This window comes from Onthophagus taurus, unplaced genomic scaffold, assembly GCF_036711975.1.
Source record: "Onthophagus taurus isolate NC unplaced genomic scaffold, IU_Otau_3.0 ScKx7SY_15, whole genome shotgun sequence".
In the NCBI taxonomy this organism is placed as follows: Eukaryota; Metazoa; Arthropoda; class Insecta; order Coleoptera; family Scarabaeidae; genus Onthophagus; species Onthophagus taurus.
Window position 1 is genome coordinate 4,236,163 of NW_027248940.1, and position 22,155 is coordinate 4,258,317.

The 22,155-nt window shown below is 28.3% G+C and overlaps 2 protein-coding genes across 3 annotated transcripts in view; one reads left to right on the forward strand and one right to left on the reverse strand.

The window, feature by feature from the left end:
• Positions 1-22,155, forward strand: part of LOC111420767 (protein phosphatase 2C) — a 28,631-nt gene that overhangs the window by 1,551 nt on the left and 4,925 nt on the right. The gene's annotated exons all lie outside the window — the stretch shown is intronic.
• LOC139432358 (uncharacterized) lies at positions 1,500-5,105 on the reverse strand. The gene is made up of 6 exons (XM_071200842.1): positions 5,001-5,105; positions 4,745-4,947; positions 4,565-4,685; positions 3,983-4,502; positions 3,548-3,899; positions 1,500-3,253 (listed from the first exon to the last, which is right to left on the reverse strand). Exons 2-6 carry the CDS (start codon positions 4,761-4,763, stop codon positions 2,676-2,678), a joined length of 1,590 nt encoding a protein of 529 aa, XP_071056943.1. The 5' UTR covers positions 4,764-4,947; positions 5,001-5,105; the 3' UTR covers positions 1,500-2,675.

Sequence of the window (22,155 nt, forward strand, 5' to 3'; positions counted from 1 at the left end):
TCTAAGTCTGTAATCTTAACTCTGAACTCCTTCATCTCGACCACATATTATATTCTTTGGAATTACTGGATTTTAATGTACTTTGAGAATATAGGCTGTTTGTTGTCTTAGCGTCCAGACAGCCATAAATTATTGTAGGCCTTAAGAGGGCTCGATACCAGCTGATTTTTAGAAGCGTGAAAAGAGCAACTTGACAGTTCACTGTTGAACAATAAGTTGCATAATATCTAGGCGAATATATTTAAATTTTAATATTCAATTAATTATTAAATGATACAATCAATATATTGGAATTAACAGAAAATTTACTAAACATCGGTATTAAAGGCGAAGTATACTTTTTTTTAGTAGAAATACTCTTAATAACATAAGTATCAGTCAATATCTTGGGAAAATAATAAAACATAGTTAAATAAAAACATCAATTTGTAGCCAATTAATAATTATTAATCCATGTTGCAAGTGGAAAATATAAAAAAATTCAAAAACAGATAAAAACTTCTAACTTGGTTTATTGTAATATATAAATCGGAACCGGTTTCGGAATCAACGTTCTATCATCAGCCGAATGCTAATAGATAAGATAATTAGCTTTCGGATGATAATGGAACGTTGATTCCGAAACCGGTTCCGATTTATATATTACAATAAACCAAGTTAGAAGTTTTTATCTGTTTTTGAATTTTTAATACATTTATAGGATTATTAGCTAGTATATTTTAAAAGACCTTAACAATTTTTAGTACTAATATTTTATTGATACAATTAAATATATCAATAAAAAATAAGAAGAAAAGAACTAAAAGTAATAATTGAGGGTATATTAAAAAAAAACAAAACACACTTTAATAATAACACAGTTTTATTGAATTTCAAGTGTTAATTTTAAATTAAGTTGCCGGAAACTCTATATACTTAGTAACTGTAGTGAATAATCTTCCAACCTACTAAATTATAAAAAAGAAGAAACAAAAAGAAAATTCAAATATCTGAAAAAAATCTAAATGAAATGAATGGTGTTCCACACAGCAAAGAGTTTAAACAAATTTAATCATACTCAAATCATCAGGAGGTCCCATTCGTAGGCTTGTTTTTTGTCATTATTTTAAATCTCACAATTTACCACTATGCGAAAATGTGGTCGACATTACTTGATACCTTTACTTCCGATTTTCCTAAAATACGATTTTCATCTTTACTCATATGTATTTCAATTTGCCTTGCCGACCCCCTAACCCTGCAATACCCATTTGAAGGAGATAAAAGCAAAAAACTAGTTAAAGACGGTCAACGATCTTTTTTGGTCTAACTACTTTGATATATAAGATTAATTAAAATATATGTCAACGTGGTGGGCTTCGAATATTTAAACTTCTATTCTTCCTGGGGTCCACAAGTTCAGGAAGAATACATTTAATATAAAATTCCTTTAGTGACTCCCTCATTTTTGAATTCCAGAAATCAATATCTCTAAAAATCTAATTACATTTATATTAAAATGTGAATCTACAGAGTAGCTATACTATGCACCTTTTCGACAAGCATTCCTTTTGGACTCCATAAAACGAAATAACACATATAGTAGAAACCACGAGAGCTGGCAGTGACAGGTCGCTTAAAAATGGTATGAATCAAGATATGGACGTACGACTTAGATTATTTCACCACATACATTTAAATGTAGGTTATGTTAGTAATGGAGGTTATATGTCAAACATTGTCAAAGATATTATTTAATGATTTTCCTTTCAAAGAAAACATTTTCGGCTTGTGAAAACACTAACAGATTCATGACAACGCTCACAAGACGTTTCGATTTGAGGTTATAATTATAGAGGGACATCCCTTAGAAGAACAGACGTACTTTTACGACGTGGCCATTTGAATTGTACAGCAGACATATTAAACTAATGCTATCTCTTTCCAACACACATTACTCTCTAGCGGTTTGTGAACTACGTATGGCATTTGTAAGAGCGGAAAATGATGATTTACTGCCAGCTCTCGTGGCGTCTACTATAGTACGTTTTGTTACATGTAACTGGCCTTGAGTTTGAAAATAGTAGTCATGGTTTCGTTTTATAGAGAGTATATTATTTTCATCCAAAGTGGCAAATTTTACAGTTTTGTTTCGAATCGCATCTTCAGGGCTTATGCTTTTACAATTTATTGGACATTTTATTTCCAGTATGGCTTCAGTACCTATTAAACCGTCTGGACTGGCTGCTAAATACCCACACTCTTCATCGATGAAAAGGCCACATGTCATCACAGATATTTTAAATTCATTTTCAAATGTTCTTATTGCTTCTAACTCTGAGTTTTTGCCATAATTAGTAGCAATATTCCCTTTAAACGTTTTGTATAAAATATCTTCCACCTTTTTAGCTCTCGATGTAGTTAACCTCATTTTACAAATTTTACCAAAATTTGATGCTGTTAGGCGGTTATTTCGATACTGAAACCATAGTGGATTATTGCTTTGGCCCACTGTAGCTCTTTCTATAACATGACGTTCATCGATTGATTTAATCATATTTGAGAGCAATTCTTGTTCTTTAACTTTGTATTTATCATCTGTTAAATCGGGAATTGGGTCTTGTACCTGACCATAATGATGATCCGCAGAAAATACCTTTTTTAAATAAAATTTTCTCTGTCCTCGACGTTGTAATTCATTTTTTTCTATGACGTCTAGCAATAATTTTTTTTAAAATTGACCTGGGATCCTTGCTTGTCAATGCCTTCTGAATAATGTTGTAATAATTACTTTTTTCATTAAAAGATAAGGCAGCAGCTTTGCATCGAATACTATAAGAGTTTTTTAAAGAAAAATTTACTCTTTTTCCACCAATAAATTTGCAAACTACTGCATTATAATGTTCGGCATCATTTGTGTTCATATTATGCAATAAGCTACTTGCATTGTAGGTAATCCTATGTAAACATGCTAAAATATCTTCATATACTCCACATGCTTTCATTTCGGGAACATAGTTGACTTCACTATCTTTTGGAGAACAATTAAAATAATTTATTGCTACACAATCTTTATGTTCACCAAAAATGTGTGATGGGCAGTTAAGGATATCATGCTTTAAAAGTTTTATTTTATCTGCAAGATCATTTGTTTCTGTAGCTCTATACTGCGTAGCTTTCTTAATTGCAATGCAAAGTCTTTGCGTGGATGTCATAATATGTTTCCTGATGGAAATGGGTACACAACAATTTGTTGAAAGACTCTTTTTTCTGCCTACAAAGAACATAAAATTAGCATTAATAGCGGATATTCGATTTGTATTGAAAGCATATCATCAATCAATAATTATTGTCATCGACCTGAAGAAAACGGATCTTATCTTCCCAAAATGAAAATTAATAAATTATTTGTAACGTAATGTTTTTACTTTCTCGCATATACGAAGTATATAAAAGAGAATGTATTGTGATCATGCAAAAATTCGACTTCGAGAAAAGGTGGTTATATTATTGTATTGTAAACAGATGGGTTACTAAGAGATAAGATCTAAGCGATCATGTAACTTACGAGATATTTCACGTAGTTTTGTACCAAGGTTTCTATCTAAATGGTTCCTACATTCTATTTTTTCTATACATGCACTACCATACGGTCTTGTCTCTAAAATCTTCTTATAGACGCTGCTATCCCCATCACCAACAATTTTTGTATATTTTAATCCATGCATTTCTATGCTACACTTAAAACCTTCAACAATAATGTCACTTTTCATTGCAGTGGATGAACCATTCCAGTTTTTATAACATATATGATCTGTTTTATAAGACTCATTGTGTTCTGCTCTTGCACAGATACAACAGTACTTATTACGTATGTTTAAGTACAACAACTTTCCTGTGCGTTGACCGATTATACAGGCCTAAAATAAAAATATCACATTTTTAATTTTTATTTATAATAAATCTACAATGAAATACAAATAATAACACAATAAGCACTTACAACTCCAGAAAGAGCGTTATAATTGACATTGTATGATCGCTTCGACCAAGCTCCATCCACTACAACGGTTATACATGGGATACCATTCTTGTTGACATCTCCTATATTTTTGGCTATTTCAGCTTCTTCTTTAGCTGCTTCTTCCATACTTTTTAGGGCACTATCATGAATTATATGAGCTATATTATCTTGAGAATTATTGTAGGTTTTATTAGCCATAAATGGGATATCAAGAACAGAGAAAAATTCATCAGCTTGGGAGTAGCCGATTCCTATAGACGTTGCTGCCAAAACAACACTATCATTTATTTTTGAGGTGTTAATGGAATCAGTGGTAATTTTTTTTTGTATTCCGCACATTTTACATTGAAGTGTAATTTGTGAAGACAAACCATTTCTTTGTTCTGATATAATATGCATATCCACAACAGAACAATTAAATGGATTATGGTAGCCGATTTCACATATTTGCTTCATAAAAGATGAAACATCAACAATCCTACGTCCATCCAATTCAAACCTAAAATTTTAGTTCGTCTGTGTGTTAATTGTATTTACTCTTATTCATAAGTAATATACTACCTTGGTGAAAAAGTTCTTTCAATTTCTACTTCCAATAATGAAGTTTCTATGTTTCTTTGTGTGGGTGATAATGGTCTCTCTACATCAGAGATGACATTATTATACATGTTAGGATTGTCAGCTAAAACATTTAATGTAGGTAGTAAGGAATTATTGGTTTTATAATATGGTTACTCATACATTGTTCCTCAATATCCATACCTATATCTTCTTCATGTGCAATAACATCCTCTAATCTAGATGTTAATATTAGATATTATCACATATTGAAAATGTAAAATAATTGCATGCAATATCTATATCTATTTAATATCAATATCTATTTACTGTTACAACCCAAACTGTGTAGAATTATCGGAAAAAATCTAAAATAAAATGGCATTCTGCCGTTTGTTTTATTTACATACATGGATGCTAACTACATGTTTACACTTACCCTGCACAATTCAAGGTTTCTGAAATTCTTGTCTTCTTCATCCTCCTAACGAAATAATTTCATAATTTATTATACTTATAAAACACAACATTCACGCTATCTCTTACCTACAACGATTCATTCTTTGCTTTATACTTTTTCTGCGCGTACCTACGGTAAGGTTACGATTATCCATGTCTGCAAATTATAGGTTAATACTAATAGTATATTGTTTTATATGGAAGAGAAGCAGTGCTTTTTATGGCGTGGTCTGTCGCTAATGACAGATGAGCCGTTAAAATTGTGGCGTGTCCGACAGTTTGCCGGACGAACGAAGTGAGTCCGGCAATGACGGACCAGCCACAAACGAATCTGCTTCTCTTCCGAATAAAACATAGTATTTTTTCTTCAAACGTTGCAAATAATACGGCGCTAAAGTGAAATGTTCTTCAACGTTATGGCGCTAAAGTGAAATTTACTTTAGCGCCATAACGCTGAAGTACTTTTTTGCTATGTTGATCTTAGCAACCGTCGTTATGCAACAATGACTTACTTCTACCGCGAGTAAACATGACAACAAAGTTGTCATTTAATGACGTTTGAAGAAAAATAATATTACTGACAATGTTACAATAATATATATAAAATAATTCTACGGCAATTTTGGTTGCCTACAACATTAATTACTAAATAATTCGCTTTCTCGCAAACGGGGGCGCCACATTCCAGTACCTCATAAAAGTAATTGTTCATGTAAAAATACACATAATTTCACTTTTATTTATTAAATTGTTTCATATAATTGCGATCATTGAGTTATTCCAAGGATCGGTACAATGCCGTATTTTATATTTGTATTATTATTTTTTCACTTACGTTATTTAAAAGTATTTATTAAATATCGCACTGTACCGTATATTATTAAACTATTTTAGGGTCATACACCAAATTCCATAAATTAAATACATATATTAACTCTACAATCTTACGTATACGAATACACAGTGCTGCCAACATAAAATGGCGGTATCGAGGCCTCTTAAAGAGCTGCATGGGTTTCAAAGGTTAAAAAAATGCATAACTTTTCTATTTTTTTTTACATATAATACATGAATTATTTAAATCAAAATTATAAGGATATAAAGTAGTAGCATTTAAAGGAAGAGTTATATTATTTTTAGTCAAAACTTTGGAAAAATCAGCGGATTGGACCTAGTTTTTGGTAACCCCTCAAAAAGAAGGGTACTCCTGGACAGCACTATTCATGGAAGCTTTACCTGAAATTAAAAAAAACATTTTTTTCTATTAATACATAATAGTAGATAGTGATTGAATGAAGGATTAAAAAAAAAGAAATTTGAATTCTTTACAAGTTGTATGTAAAACTGTACAGGTGTCCTAAATTGGTTGTCCGCATAGGCTATCTCTAAAACTAAAAGAGATAGACAAAAAGTAGCTTACCTGTCCTGATCTTTTAATAAGAAGTTGCCATTTTAATTGTTTTCAAATAATTTTGTTGGCAACAATGTAATATTGGTAACGCCAACGCTTGCTAGGGGATTCCCAGTTAGTTTGTTAAACGTTAAGGGATTTAAAGAATATATTTCTTCTCGCAGCTCGTCGCAAATAAACCGTAAAAGTTACTGAATGGTGTCTTTGTATCACATCTTTAAAATCTTTATTAGACAATAAGGAAATAGGTGAATTTATGACTCCCCAAAGTAATAAAAAAAGCGAGACAGGAGCGAAATCTCGGAAAAATACGTTTGGTTAAATTTTATTTCTTCTTAAAAATATTAATAAACGTTTTTGAAAATATTGAATTTGAATACTAATATTCAGAGACTTCAAATAGACTCTCTAACTGAATCGCTTCAGACTCAACGAAATGATTTTGAAACTTTATGGGTACAAATTGTTAATGGAAAGGATAATTTTAATATTGATGAACCAGTTTTGCGAAGAAAGAGAAAATTTTCTCTTAGATTGAACGGATCAAAAAAATCAACATTTCTTTAGTTCATCTGAAGAGTTCTATCGATCTTTGTATTACAAAGTCATAGATTCTTGCATTCAAGGTATCAACAACCGCTTTAATTCCGATGGAATAAAACAAGCTAAAGATATTGAAACGTTTTTATTGAAGAACAAAAATACTAGAGTGTTTGAGCAGCCAATTTTGGCATAAAGCGATTACACAGTGCAACAAATTTCGGGTCATCGCTTCCATCCCAAATGACTCTAAAGGGAAATGAAAGTAGACCAATAGACTAACAAAATCCCCACGGGGTTTTACTTTATTAGCTCGGATTTTTTTTTAATGGCTACCTGAAATTTTTCGCGGATGCGCCGGCGGTGGCTATGCAACCTCTTGAAGTTCGCATATTTTTGGGTCATTTTCTTAACTTTTCGCGATGTATAAATGGATATACTTAACCATTTAAACTTGAAAAAATAGAATATCTAATATTTATTAAATATTTCGTGGTTGAAAATGCCTTTTTTAGCCCATTTTTGCAAAGTAATTAGGATTTAATTTTTTTAATGAAAAAACATTATTCTTGTATTTTTTGTTTATTTTCCAATGAATTACACGATAAATGAGATGGAACGACTATGTTGCTCGAACCCTTTTTGGTGCCAGTTGGAATGGAAAATCGTCGATACCATCGCTGTCATCATCAGAGTCCGTGTCTGAATCTACCAAAATTTCGGTTTCTCTTTCTGAGACACCTCCTTCTTCTTCTTGTTCATCTTCAAACACATTTTTGCTCCACCAACAAATTTCCGCAAGAACTGCGTCGGGCAATTGTTTTCCTCTATATCTGTAAATTGTTTTCATTAAAATCCGTTTTCTATGCAACAAAAAAATAATCACATTACCTCATTTCAAATGGCACGGCTACTTGGTGGCTAACTGTCGACCGAAGTAATCTAGATGATGATGTAAATAGTGAATTTTCAGCGACATATTAACACCAATTTTGGAGAACGCATCCAACATTGTATGCACAGAACGTTGATAGCGTTCAGACCGATGTTTCCCTAATAAGCCCTCAATGACCTCTTTTATGGAACGCCAAGCAGTCAATTCGTTGTCAATTAAAACATTGTCGAATTCTTCAGTTTTCACCAGTTTTCGAATGTCTGGGCCATTCACAACGCCTAAAAGGAGAAAGTTTTAATGTTACGGTTTAATACTAAATCTGATATCTCATTTTGTTGTGAAAAAAATAATATTTAAGGTTTCATACATTCTTTCAATTTGCTTTCGCTAAGTCGAGGGAAAATTTGTGCCAAAACCGCATAAACTTCTTGCCTCTTAGCCACAGTTTTCAGGAAACTTTTGACTATTCCAAGTTTCACGTGAAGTGGAGGTAATATAACTTTGTCTTGTGGCACCAAAGGATCTTGAATTACATTGGCATTTACGTGTTTGCTCGATTCTCTGCTCTGCCATGTGTGGTTTGTATATTGGTCGCCTTTATATCTGGAGTCCCAATCGCAGATAAAATACATATATTTAATGTATCCGGTTTGCAATCCGCAAAGAATTGCAACAACCTTCAAGTCACAGCATATCCGCCATTGATGTTTGTCATAATCAACATTTTTCAGTATTCTTTTTAATGCATCGTTGGTTTCTTTCGTTTCAATGCTGTATGCTGCGATTGGTACCGATGGTTTCGTGTTTGTTTGATGGAGCAACACCGCTTTCAAACTTATTTTGGAGCTGTCAATAAACAGTCTCCACTCATTTGGTCTGTATAGGATGTCCATTTCTTTCATGAGGCCGTCGACATCCTTGCAGTATGCAGATGTTTGCTCCTCATTCACAGTGAAACATTTTTGCAGTGCGGATTGTCGATGCCTATATGCTGTGACTTTTGTCTCAGGTGCCAACAGGTTGTTCGAATTTAGAAATTTAGCTAACTGTTCCGACTTACGTTGCGATAGTCCTAACTTCGCAACGATGGAGTCCAGCTGATGTGGAGTAACCAAAATTGGCCCAGTTGATACAATGAAAAAGTATCACTCAAGTGGGTTGAAAAAGTAATACCCGATAACACGTCCGGGCTCGGTGGTTTTGGCACTGGAATGTTTTCTGTGTGTGGCAATGGTATTTGAGCACTTGGGACACTCAAATACACTTTACTCCTTATTTTCTTTCTGTTCATTCCACTACCAGAATTCACACACGCGTAACAAACAAATGTGTCGTGATTAATCAGATCCGTCCAGATCATTGGCACGCCGAACGACAAACTTTTTATTCTTCTATGCATCCAATTCAAGAGGTCATTGTAACATTTCTCGCAAACCACATTGGGAACCCAAGTCACGTTGGAAATAACTGGTTGGTTGAAGTATTTCTCGTATGCGAACTTAAATTCTTTAGCCATGCTTTATCTGTTGTAGGGTGAAATGACCACAAACGGAACAGAAATTGTTTATATTGCAAACCATTTTAGCGCCACAAATACTGGTTTTCCCACCGTAAACACAACAAACAATTCACCAAACAAATCACTAAGTCACAAATAAACGATGCTCTGCCAGATGCTTACTGTTTGAGAAATATTCTCGAACTAAAAGCTACGGACTTATGTACTAACCCGCCTGAACATCTAACTTCTACCCTTCTACCTATTCATCTTTTTACCTGGACGACTTTCTTGTATCATTCTTATAGCGCAGGGTGACGAATGGACCCCCTGTACGTGTACTTGTTCGTCTTTTTACCTGTAAGATTTTCTTGCTTCTTTGTTGTAACGAAGGGTGATGAATGAACTCCCTGGACGTATACCTGTACGTCCTGTAGTCTACTGTCCGTTTTAAGTCATTTTTCATAAAATGTTTTAAAGAAATAAACAGAGTATATAAAAATAATAAAAATAACTTAAATTATTTCATTTACTATTATTTAATTTTAAAGAAATACCGCCAAAAACTGCTGTAAATACATGCCAACTTTAGTTGGTCATAAAAAAAAACCCGAGCTAATATAGTAAAACTCCGTGAGGGTTTTGTTAGTTAGTTGGTCTACTTTCATTTACCATTGGAACCAACCGAGATGGTTTTTCTCGTTGCACAGTGTTATTAGAAGGCTGTCTCAGCGAGACCGGTCATTAGACGTTTCTGGGATTCTGGCGAAAATAAAAATTTGAGAATTGAGACTTAAGTATTATCAATTGTGTTCTCTTTGACTAAAATATTTTTAGATTTCTAGCACTTGCGGTTATACCGGAAGTCGGTATAGTCTACTTTATTTTTTTAAATGGAACACTGTATATTTTTACATATTTAGATTTGTCTGTTACTTTACTTTTTGCAATTTGATTCGGCTGTTCTCGAGTTATCCGAATTTTTCTAGAAAAATCTGCTCCAGCAGGCATTTGTTCAAAAAATCAGAGTACCATAACTTAATTTTATTACTTACAAGGGAAGTATCACGACTGTGTCTCACCGATTTCGATGAAATTTGGTACAGTCATAGAATGGGCCAAATTAAGGTTCGCACATTTTTTTATACGTGCGGTAAAAGCCTCTGGGGCGAGTTATAGGGGTTGAAAGTTTGGAGAAAAAGTACGTTTTCACTTATATTTTCAAAACGAAAAGTGCTATCAACATTTGTTAAATTGTAGCTGATATTCATTTTAAATGAGCTTTCTTTTGATGTATCACACATATACCGGAAGGTTAAAAGGGGCGAACTACCCCTATTTTTTCGTGTTTATTTAAAAACCACCCTATCGATTTTGATGACGTTAAATATACTTGTAGTGCATTCAAAAATATTAGTTAAGTGTTTTTTCTCGTTCATCATAGATCAACCCTAGCGATTTAACCCTAATTTAATTCAACCCTAATTTTAAGAAAAACATTTTTGAATCTAAACTTGCAAAATTGAGGTTGTGTCAAAAATTTAAAAAATCGCTGTGATCTTATTTTTGGAAGTTAAAAAACGACTTATATCTTGAATTAAAGCTGAAACATCGTATTTTCTGAATATGATATAGAATAAATAGGTTTGATGATAAAAGTTTCGAGAAAAACATTTTTGAATCTAAACTTGCAAAATTGAGGTTGTGTCAAAAATTTAAAAAATCGGTGTGATCTTATTTTTGGGAGTTAAAAAACGACTTATATCTTGAATTAAAGCTGAAACATTGTATTTTGTGAATATGATATAGAATAAATAGGTTTGATGATAAAAATTTCGAGAAAAACATTTTTGAATCTAAACTTGCAAAATTGAGGTTTTGTCAAAAATTATAAAAATTTAAAAAATCGCTGTGTACTTATTTTTGGGAGTTAAAAAACGACTTATATCTTGAATTAAAGCTGAAACATCGTATTTTGTGAATATGATATAGAATAAACAGGTTTGATGATAAAAATTTCGAGAAAAACATTTTTGATGAAAAGTCGATGTGATCTTATTTTTGGGAGTTAAAAAACAACTTATACCTTGAATCAAAGCTGCAACATTATATTTTGTAAATATGATATAGAATAAATAGGTTTGATGATAAAAGTTTCGAGAAAAACATTTTTGAATCTAAATTTGCAAAATGAGGTTGTGTCAAAAATTATAAAAATTTAAAAAATAGCTGTGATCTTATTTTTGGGAGTTAAAAAACGACTTATATCTTGAATTAAAGCTGAAACATCGTATTTTCTGAATATGATATAGAATAAATAGGTTTGATGATAAAAGTTTCGAGAAAAACATTTTTGAATCTAAACTTGCAAAATTGAGGTTGTGTCAAAAATTTAAAAAATCGGTGTGATCTTATTTTTGGGAGTTAAAAAACGACTTATATCTTGAATTAAAGCTGAAACATCGTATTTTCTGAATATGATATAGAATAAATAGGTTTGATGATAAAAATTTCGAGAAAAACATTTTTGAATCTAAACTTGCAAAATTAAGGTTGTGTTAAAAATTATAAAGAATTAAAAAAATCGCTGTAATCTTATTTTTGGGAGTTAAAAAACGACTTATATCTTGAATTAAAGCTGAAACATCGTATTTTGTGAATATGATATAGAATAAATAGGTTTGATGATAAAAATTTCGAGAAAAACATTTTTGAATCTAAACTTGCAAAATGGAGGTTGTGTCAAAAATTTAAAAAATCGGTGTGATCTTATTTTTCTGAGTTAAAAAACGACTTATATCTTGAATTAAAGCTGAAACATCGTATTTTGTGAATATGATATAGAATAAATAGGTTTGATAATAAAAATTTCGAGAAAAACATTTTTGAATCTAAACTTGCAAAATTGAGGTTGTGTCAAAAATTTAAAAAATCGCTGTTATCGTATTTTTGGGAGTTAAACAACAACTTATACCTTGAATCAAAGCTGCAACATTATATTTTGTAGATATGATATAGAATAAATAAGTTTGATGATAAAAATTTCGAGAAAAACATTTTTGAATCTAAACTTGCAAAATTGAGGTTTTGTCAAAAATTATAAAAATTTAAAAAATCGCTGTGTACTTATTTTTGGGAGTTAAAAAACGACTTATATATTGAATTAAAGCTGAAACATCGTATTTTGTGAATATGATATAGAATAAATAGGTTTGATGATAAAAATTTCGAGAAAAACATTTTTGAATCTAAACTTGCAAAATTGAGGTTGTGTCAAAAATTTAAAAAATCGGTGTGATCTTATTTTTGGGAGTTAAAAAACGACTTATATCTTGAATTAAAGCTGAAACATTGTATTTTGTGAATATGATATAGAATAAATAGGTTTGATGATAAAAATTTCGAGAAAAACATTTTTGAATCTAAACTTGCAAAATTGAGGTTTTGTCAAAAATTATAAAAATTTAAAAAATCGCTGTGTACTTATTTTTGGGAGTTAAAAAACGACTTATATATTGAATTAAAGCTGAAACATCGTATTTTGTGAATATGATATAGAATAAATAGGTTTGATGATAAAAATTTCGAGAAAAACATTTTTGAATCTAAACTTGCAAAATTGAGGTTGTGTCAAAAATTTAAAAAATCGGTGTGATCTTATTTTTGGGAGTTAAAAAACGACTTATATCTTGAATTAAAGCTGAAACATTGTATTTTGTGAATATGATATAGAATAAATAGGTTTGATGACAAAAATTTCGAGAAAAACATTTTTGAATCTAAACTTGCAAAATTGAGGTTTTGTCAAAAATTATAAAAATTTAAAAAATCGCTGTGTACTTATTTTTGGGAGTTAAAAAACGACTTATATCTTGAATTAAAGCTGAAACATCGTATTTTGTGAATATGATATAGAATAAACAGGTTTGATGATAAAAATTTCGAGAAAAACATTTTTGATGAAAAGTCGATGTGATCTTATTTTTGGGAGTTAAAAAACAACTTATACCTTGAATCAAAGCTGCAACATTATATTTTGTAAATATGATATAGAATAAATAGGTTTGATGATAAAAGTTTCGAGAAAAATATTTTTGAATCTAAACTTGCAAAATGGAGGTTGTGTCAAAAATTTAAAAAATCGCTGTGAACTTATTTTTGGAAGTTAAAAAACGACTTATATCTTGAATTAAAGCTGAAACATCGTATTTTCTGAATATGATATAGAATAAATAGGTTTGATGATAAAAGTTTCGAGAAAAACATTTTTGAATCTAAACTTGCAAAATTGAGGTTGTGTCAAAAATTTAAAAAATCGGTGTGATCTTATTTTTGGGAGTTAAAAAACGACTTATATCTTGAATTAAAGCTGAAACATTGTATTTTGTGAATATGATATAGAATAAATAGGTTTGCTGATAAAAATTTCGAGAAAAACATTTTTGAATCTAAACTTGCAAAATTGAGGTTTTGTCAAAAATTATAAAAATTTAAAAAATCGCTGTGTACTTATTTTTGGGAGTTAAAAAACGACTTATATCTTGAATTAAAGCTGAAACATCGTATTTTGTGAATATGATATGGAATAAACAGGTTTGATGATAAAAATTTCGAGAAAAACATTTTTGATGAAAAGTCGATGTGATCTTATTTTTGGGAGTTAAAAAACAACTTATACCTTGAATCAAAGCTGCAACATTATATTTTGTAGATATGATATAGAATAAACAAGTTTGATGATAAAAATTTCGAGAAAAACATTTTTGAATCTAAATTTGCAAAATGAGGTTGTGTCAAAAATTATAAAAATTTAAAAAATAGCTGTGATCTTATTTTTGGGAGTTAAAAAACGACTTATATCTTGAATTAAAGCTGAAACATCGTATTTTGTGACTATGATATAGAATAAATAGGTTTGATGATAAAAATTTCGAGAAAAACATTTTTGAATCTAAACTTGCAAAATTAAGGTTGTGTTAAAAATTATAAAGAATTAAAAAAATCGCTGTAATCTTATTTTTGGAAGTTAAAAAACGACTTATATCTTGAATTAAAGCTGAAACATCGTATTTTGTGAATATGATATAGAATAAATAGGTTTGATGATAAAAATTTCGAGAAAAACATTTTTGAATCTAAACTTGCAAAATGGAGGTTGTGTCAAAAATTTAAAAAATCGGTGTGATCTTATTTTTCTGAGTTAAAAAACGACTTATATCTTGAATTAAAGCTGAAACATCGTATTTTGTGAATATGATATAGAATAAATAGGTTTGATAATAAAAATTTCGAGAAAAACATTTTTGAATCTAAACTTGCAAAATTGAGGTTGTGTCAAAAATTTAAAAAATCGCTGTTATCGTATTTTTGGGAGTTAAACAACAACTTATACCTTGAATCAAAGCTGCAACATTATATTTTGTAGATATGATATAGAATAAATAAGTTTGATGATAAAAATTTCGAGAAAAACATTTTTGAATCTAAACTTGCAAAATTGAGGTTTTGTCAAAAATTATAAAAATTTAAAAAATCGCTGTGTACTTATTTTTGGGAGTTAAAAAACGACTTATATATTGAATTAAAGCTGAAACATCGTATTTTGTGAATATGATATAGAATAAATAGGTTTGATGATAAAAATTTCGAGAAAAACATTTTTGAATCTAAACTTGCAAAATTGAGGTTGTGTTAAAAATTATAAAGAATTAAAAAAATCGCTGTAATCTTATTTTTGGGAGTTAAAAAACGACTTATATCTTGAATTAAAGCTGGAACATTGTATTTTTTGAATATGATATAGAATGAATAGGTTTGATGATAAAAATTTCGAGAAAAACATTTTTGAATCTAAACTTGCAAAATTGAGGTTTTGTCAAAAATTATAAAAATTTAAAAAATCGCTGTGTACTTATTTTTGGGAGTTAAAAAACGACTTATATATTGAATTAAAGCTGAAACATCGTATTTTGTGAATATGATATAGAATGAATAGGTTTGATGATAAAAATTTCGAGAAAAACATTTTTGAATCTAAACTTGCAAAATTGAGGTTGTGTTAAAAATTATAAAGAATTAAAAAAATCGCTGTAATCTTATTTTTGGGAGTTAAAAAACGACTTATATCTTGAATTAAAGCTGGAACATTGTATTTTTTGAATATGATATAGAATGAATAGGTTTGATGATAAAAATTTCGAGAAAAACATTTTTGAATCTAAACTTGCAAAATTGAGGTTTTGTCAAAAATTATAAATATTTAAAAAATCGCTGTGTACTTATTTTTGGGAGTTAAAAAACGACTTATATCTTGAATTAAAGCTGAAACATCGTATTTTGTGAATATGATATAGAATAAATAGGTTTGATGATAAAAATTTCGAGAAAAACATTTTTGAATCTAAACTTGCAAAATTGAGGTTGTGTTAAAAATTATAAAGAATTAAAAAAATCGCTGTAATCTTATTTTTGGGAGTTAAAAAACGACTTATATCTTGAATTAAAGCTGGAACATTGTATTTTTTGAATATGATATAGAATGAATAGGTTTGATGATAAAAATTTCGAGAAAAACATTTTTGAATCTAAACTTGCAAAATTGAGGTTTTGTCAAAAATTATAAAAATTTAAAAAATCGCTGTGTACTTATTTTTGGGAGTTAAAAAACGACTTATATATTGAATTAAAGCTGAAACATCGTATTTTGTGAATATGATATAGAATGAATAGGTTTGATGATAAAAATTTCGAGAAAAACATTTTTGAATCTAAACTTGCAAAATTGAGGTTGTGTTAAAAATTATAAAGAATTAAAAAAATCGCTGTAATCTTATTTTTGGGAGTTAAAAAACGACTTATATCTTGAATTAAAGCTGGAACATTGTATTTTTTGAATATGATATAGAATGAATAGGTTTGATGATAAAAATTTCGAGAAAAACATTTTTGAATCTAAACTTGCAAAATTGAGGTTTTGTCAAAAATTATAAATATTTAAAAAATCGCTGTGTACTTATTTTTGGGAGTTAAAAAACGACTTATATCTTGAATTAAAGCTGAAACATCGTATTTTGTGAATATGATATAGAATAAATAGGTTTGATGATAAAAATTTCGAGAAAAACATTTTTGAATCTAAACTTGCAAAATTGAGGTTGTGTTAAAAATTATAAAGAATTAAAAAAATCGCTGTAATCTTATTTTTGGGAGTTAAAAAACGACTTATATCTTGAATTAAAGCTGGAACATTGTATTTTTTGAATATGATATAGAATGAATAGGTTTGATGATAAAAATTTCGAGAAAAACATTTTTGAATCTAAACTTGCAAAATTGAGGTTTTGTCAAAAATTATAAAAATTTAAAAAATCGCTGTGTACTTATTTTTGGGAGTTAAAAAACGACTTATATATTGAATTAAAGCTGAAACATCGTATTTTGTGAATATGATATAGAATGAATAGGTTTGATGATAAAAATTTCGAGAAAAACATTTTTGAATCTAAACTTGCAAAATTGAGGTTGTGTTAAAAATTATAAAGAATTAAAAAAATCGCTGTAATCTTATTTTTGGGAGTTAAAAAACGACTTATATCTTGAATTAAAGCTGGAACATTGTATTTTTTGAATATGATATAGAATGAATAGGTTTGATGATAAAAATTTCGAGAAAAACATTTTTGAATCTAAACTTGCAAAATTGAGGTTTTGTCAAAAATTATAAATATTTAAAAAATCGCTGTGTACTTATTTTTGGGAGTTAAAAAACGACTTATATCTTGAATTAAAGCTGAAACATCGTATTTTGTGAATATGATATAGAATAAATAGGTTTGATGATAAAAATTTCGAGAAAAACATTTTTGAATCTAAACTTGCAAAATTGAGGTTGTGTTAAAAATTATAAAGAATTAAAAAAATCGCTGTAATCTTATTTTTGGGAGTTAAAAAACGACTTATATCTTGAATTAAAGCTGGAACATTGTATTTTTTGAATATGATATAGAATGAATAGGTTTGATGATAAAAATTTCGAGAAAAACATTTTTGAATCTAAACTTGCAAAATTGAGGTTTTGTCAAAAATTATAAAAATTTAAAAAATCGCTGTGTACTTATTTTTGGGAGTTAAAAAACGACTTATATATTGAATTAAAGCTGAAACATGGTATTTTGTGAATATGATATAGAATAAATAGGTTTGATGATAAAAATTTCGAGAAAAACATTTTTGAATATAAACTTGCAAAATTGAGGTTGTGTTAAAAATTATAAAGAATTAAAAAAATCGCTGTAATCTTATTTTTGGGAGTTAAAAAACGACTTATATCTTGAATTAAAGCTGGAACATTGTATTTTTTGAATATGATATAGAATGAATAGGTTTGATGATAAAAATTTCGAGAAAAACATTTTTGAATCTAAACTTGCAAAATTGAGGTTTTGTCAAAAATTATAAATATTTAAAAAATCGCTGTGTACTTATTTTTGGGAGTTAAAAAACGACTTATATCTTGAATTAAAGCTGAAACATCGTATTTTGTGAATATGATATAGAATAAATAGGTTTGATAATAAAAATTTCGAGAAAAACATTTTTGAATCTAAACTTGCAAAATTGAGGTTGTGTCAAAAATTTAAAAAATCGCTGTTATCGTATTTTTGGGAGTTAAACAACAACTTATACCTTGAATCAAAGCTGCAACATTATATTTTGTAGATATGATATAGAATAAATAAGTTTGATGATAAAAATTTCGAGAAAAACATTTTTGAATCTAAACTTGCAAAATTGAGGTTTTGTCAAAAATTATAAAAATTTAAAAAATCGCTGTGTACTTATTTTTGGGAGTTAAAAAACGACTTATATATTGAATTAAAGCTGAAACATCGTATTTTGTGAATATGATATAGAATAAATAGGTTTGATGATAAAAATTTCGAGAAAAACATTTTTGAATCTAAACTTGCAAAATTGAGGTTGTGTTAAAAATTATAAAGAATTAAAAAAATCGCTGTAATCTTATTTTTGGGAGTTAAAAAACGACTTATATCTTGAATTAAAGCTGGAACATTGTATTTTTTGAATATGATATAGAATGAGTAGGTTTGATGATAAAAATTTCGAGAAAAACATTTTTGAATCTAAACTTGCAAAATTGAGGTTTTGTCAAAAATTATAAAAATTTAAAAAATCGCTGTGTACTTATTTTTGGGAGTTAAAAAACGACTTATATATTGAATTAAAGCTGAAACATCGTATTTTGTGAATATGATATAGAATAAATAGGTTTGATGATAAAAATTTCGAGAAAAACATTTTTGAATCTAAACTTGCAAAATTGAGGTTGTGTTAAAAATTATAAAGAATTAAAAAAATCGCTGTAATCTTATTTTTGGAAGTTAAAAAACGACTTATATCTTGAATTAAAGCTGAAACATCGTATTTTGTGAATATGATATAGAATAAATAGGTTTGATGATAAAAATTTCGAGAAAAACATTTTTGAATCTAAACTTGCAAAATGGAGGTTGTGTCAAAAATTTAAAAAATCGGTGTGATCTTATTTTTCTGAGTTAAAAAACGACTTATATCTTGAATTAAAGCTGAAACATCGTATTTTGTGAATATGATATAGAATAAATAGGTTTGATAATAAAAATTTCGAGAAAAACATTTTTGAATCTAAACTTGCAAAATTGAGGTTGTGTCAAAAATTTAAAAAATCGCTGTTATCGTATTTTTGGGAGTTAAACAACAACTTATACCTTGAATCAAAGCTGCAACATTATATTTTGTAGATATGATATAGAATAAATAAGTTTGATGATAAAAATTTCGAGAAAAACATTTTTGAATCTAAACTTGCAAAATTGAGGTTTTGTCAAAAATTATAAAAATTTAAAAAATCGCTGTGTACTTATTTTTGGGAGTTAAAAAACGACTTATATATTGAATTAAAGCTGAAACATCGTATTTTGTGAATATGATATAGAATAAATAGGTTTGATGATAAAAATTTCGAGAAAAACATTTTTGAATCTAAACTTGCAAAATTGAGGTTGTGTTAAAAATTATAAAGAATTAAAAAAATCGCTGTAATCTTATTTTTGGGAGTTAAAAAACGACTTATATCTTGAATTAAAGCTGGAACATTGTATTTTTTGAATATGATATAGAATGAGTAGGTTTGATGATAAAAATTTCGAGAAAAACATTTTTGAATCTAAACTTGCAAAATTGAGGTTTTGTCAAAAATTATAAAAATTTAAAAAATCGCTGTGTACTTATTTTTGGGAGTTAAAAAACGACTTATATATTGAATTAAAGCTGAAACATCGTATTTTGTGAATATGATATAGAATGAATAGGTTTGATGATAAAAATTTCGAGAAAAACATTTTTGAATCTAAACTTGCAAAATTGAGGTTGTGTTAAAAATTATAAAGAATTAAAAAAATCGCTGTAATCTTATTTTTGGGAGTTAAAAAACGACTTATATCTTGAATTAAAGCTGGAACATTGTATTTTTTGAATATGATATAGAATGAATAGGTTTGATGATAAAAATTTCGAGAAAAACATTTTTGAATCTAAACTTGCAAAATTGAGGTTTTGTCAAAAATTATAAATATTTAAAAAATCGCTGTGTACTTATTTTTGGGAGTTAAAAAACGACTTATATCTTGAATTAAAGCTGAAACATCGTATTTTGTGAATATGATATAGAATAAATAGGTTTGATGATAAAAATTTCGAGAAAAACATTTTTGAATCTAAACTTGCAAAATTGAGGTTGTGTTAAAAATTATAAAGAATTAAAAAAATCGCTGTAATCTTATTTTTGGGAGTTAAAAAACGACTTATATCTTGAATTAAAGCTGGAACATTGTATTTTTTGAATATGATATAGAATGAATAGGTTTGATGATAAAAATTTCGAGAAAAACATTTTTGAATCTAAACTTGCAAAATTGAGGTTTTGTCAAAAATTATAAAAATTTAAAAAATCGCTGTGTACTTATTTTTGGGAGTTAAAAAACGACTTATATATTGAATTAAAGCTGAAACATCGTATTTTGTGAATATGATATAGAATGAATAGGTTTGATGATAAAAATTTCGAGAAAAACATTTTTGAATCTAAACTTGCAAAATTGAGGTTGTGTTAAAAATTATAAAGAATTAAAAAAATCGCTGTAATCTTATTTTTGGGAGTTAAAAAACGACTTATATCTTGAATTAAAGCTGAAACATCGTATTTTGTGAATATGATATAGAATAAATAGGTTTGATGATAAAAATTTCGAGAAAAACATTTTTGAATCTAAACTTGCAAAATTGAGGTTGTGTTAAAAATTATAAAGAATTAAAAAAATCGCTGTAATCTTATTTTTGGGAGTTAAAAAACGACTTATATCTTGAATTAAAGCTGAAACATCGTATTTTGTGAATATGATATAGAATAAATAGGTTTGATGATAAAAATTTCGAGAAAAACATTTTTGAATCTAAACTTGCAAAATTGAGGTTGTGTTAAAAATTATAAAGAATTAAAAAAATCGCTGTAATCTTATTTTTGGGAGTTAAAAAACGACTTATATCTTGAATTAAAGCTGAAACATCGTATTTTGTGAATATGATATAGAATAAATAGGTTTGATGATAAAAATTTCGAGAAAAACATTTTTGAATCTAAACTTGCAAAATTGAGGTTGTGTTAAAAATTATAAAGAATTAAAAAAATCGCTGTAATCTTATTTTTGGGAGTTAAAAAACGACTTATATCTTGAATTAAAGCTGGAACATTGTATTTTTTGAATATGATATAGAATGAATAGGTTTGATGATAAAAATTTCGAGAAAAACATTTTTGAATCTAAACTTGCAAAATTGAGGTTTTGTCAAAAATTATAAATATTTAAAAAATCGCTGTGTACTTATTTTTGGGAGTTAAAAAAACGACTTATATTTTGAATTAAAGCTGAAACATTGTATTTTGTGAATATGATATAGAATAAATAGGTTTGATGATAAAAATTTCGAGAAAAACATTTTTGAATCTAAACTTGCAAAATTGAGGTTGTGTCAAAAATTTTAAAAATCGCTGTTATCGTATTTTTGGGAGTTAAACAATAACTTATACCTTGAATCAAAGCTGCAACATTATATTTTGTAGATGTGATATAGAATAAATAAGTTTGATGATAAAAATTTCGAGAAAAACATTTTTGAATCTAAACTTGCAAAATTGAGGTTTTGTCAAAAATTATAAATATTTAAAAAATCGCTGTGTACTTATTTTTGGGAGTTAAAAAACGACTTATATCTTGAATTAAAGCTGAAACATCGTATTTTGTGAATATGATATAGAATAAATAGGTTTGATGATAAAAATTTCGAAAAAAACATTTTTGAATCTAAACTTGCAAAATTGAGGTTGTGTTAAAAATTATAAAGAATTAAAAAAATCGCTGTAATCTTATTTTTGGGAGTTAAAAAACGACTTATATCTTGAATTAAAGCTGGAACATTGTATTTTTTGAATATGATATAGAATGAATAGGTTTGATGATAAAAATTTCGAGAAAAACATTTTTGAATCTAAACTTGCAAAATTGAGGTTTTGTCAAAAATTATAAAAATTTAAAAAATCGCTGTGTACTTATTTTTGGGAGTTAAAAAACGACTTATATATTGAATTAAAGCTGAAACATCGTATTTTGTGAATATGATATAGAATGAATAGGTTTGATGATAAAAATTTCGAGAAAAACATTTTTGAATCTAAA

Coding starts and splice junctions, on each gene's coding strand:
- LOC139432358 (XM_071200842.1), bottom strand. Junction 4,503..4,564: donor GAAAGAACTTTTTCACCAAG/GTAGTATATTAC, acceptor CTAAAATTTTAG/GTTTGAATTGGATGGACGTA. Junction 3,900..3,982: donor ATAACGCTCTTTCTGGAGTT/GTAAGTGCTTAT, acceptor TTTTTATTTTAG/GCCTGTATAATCGGTCAACG.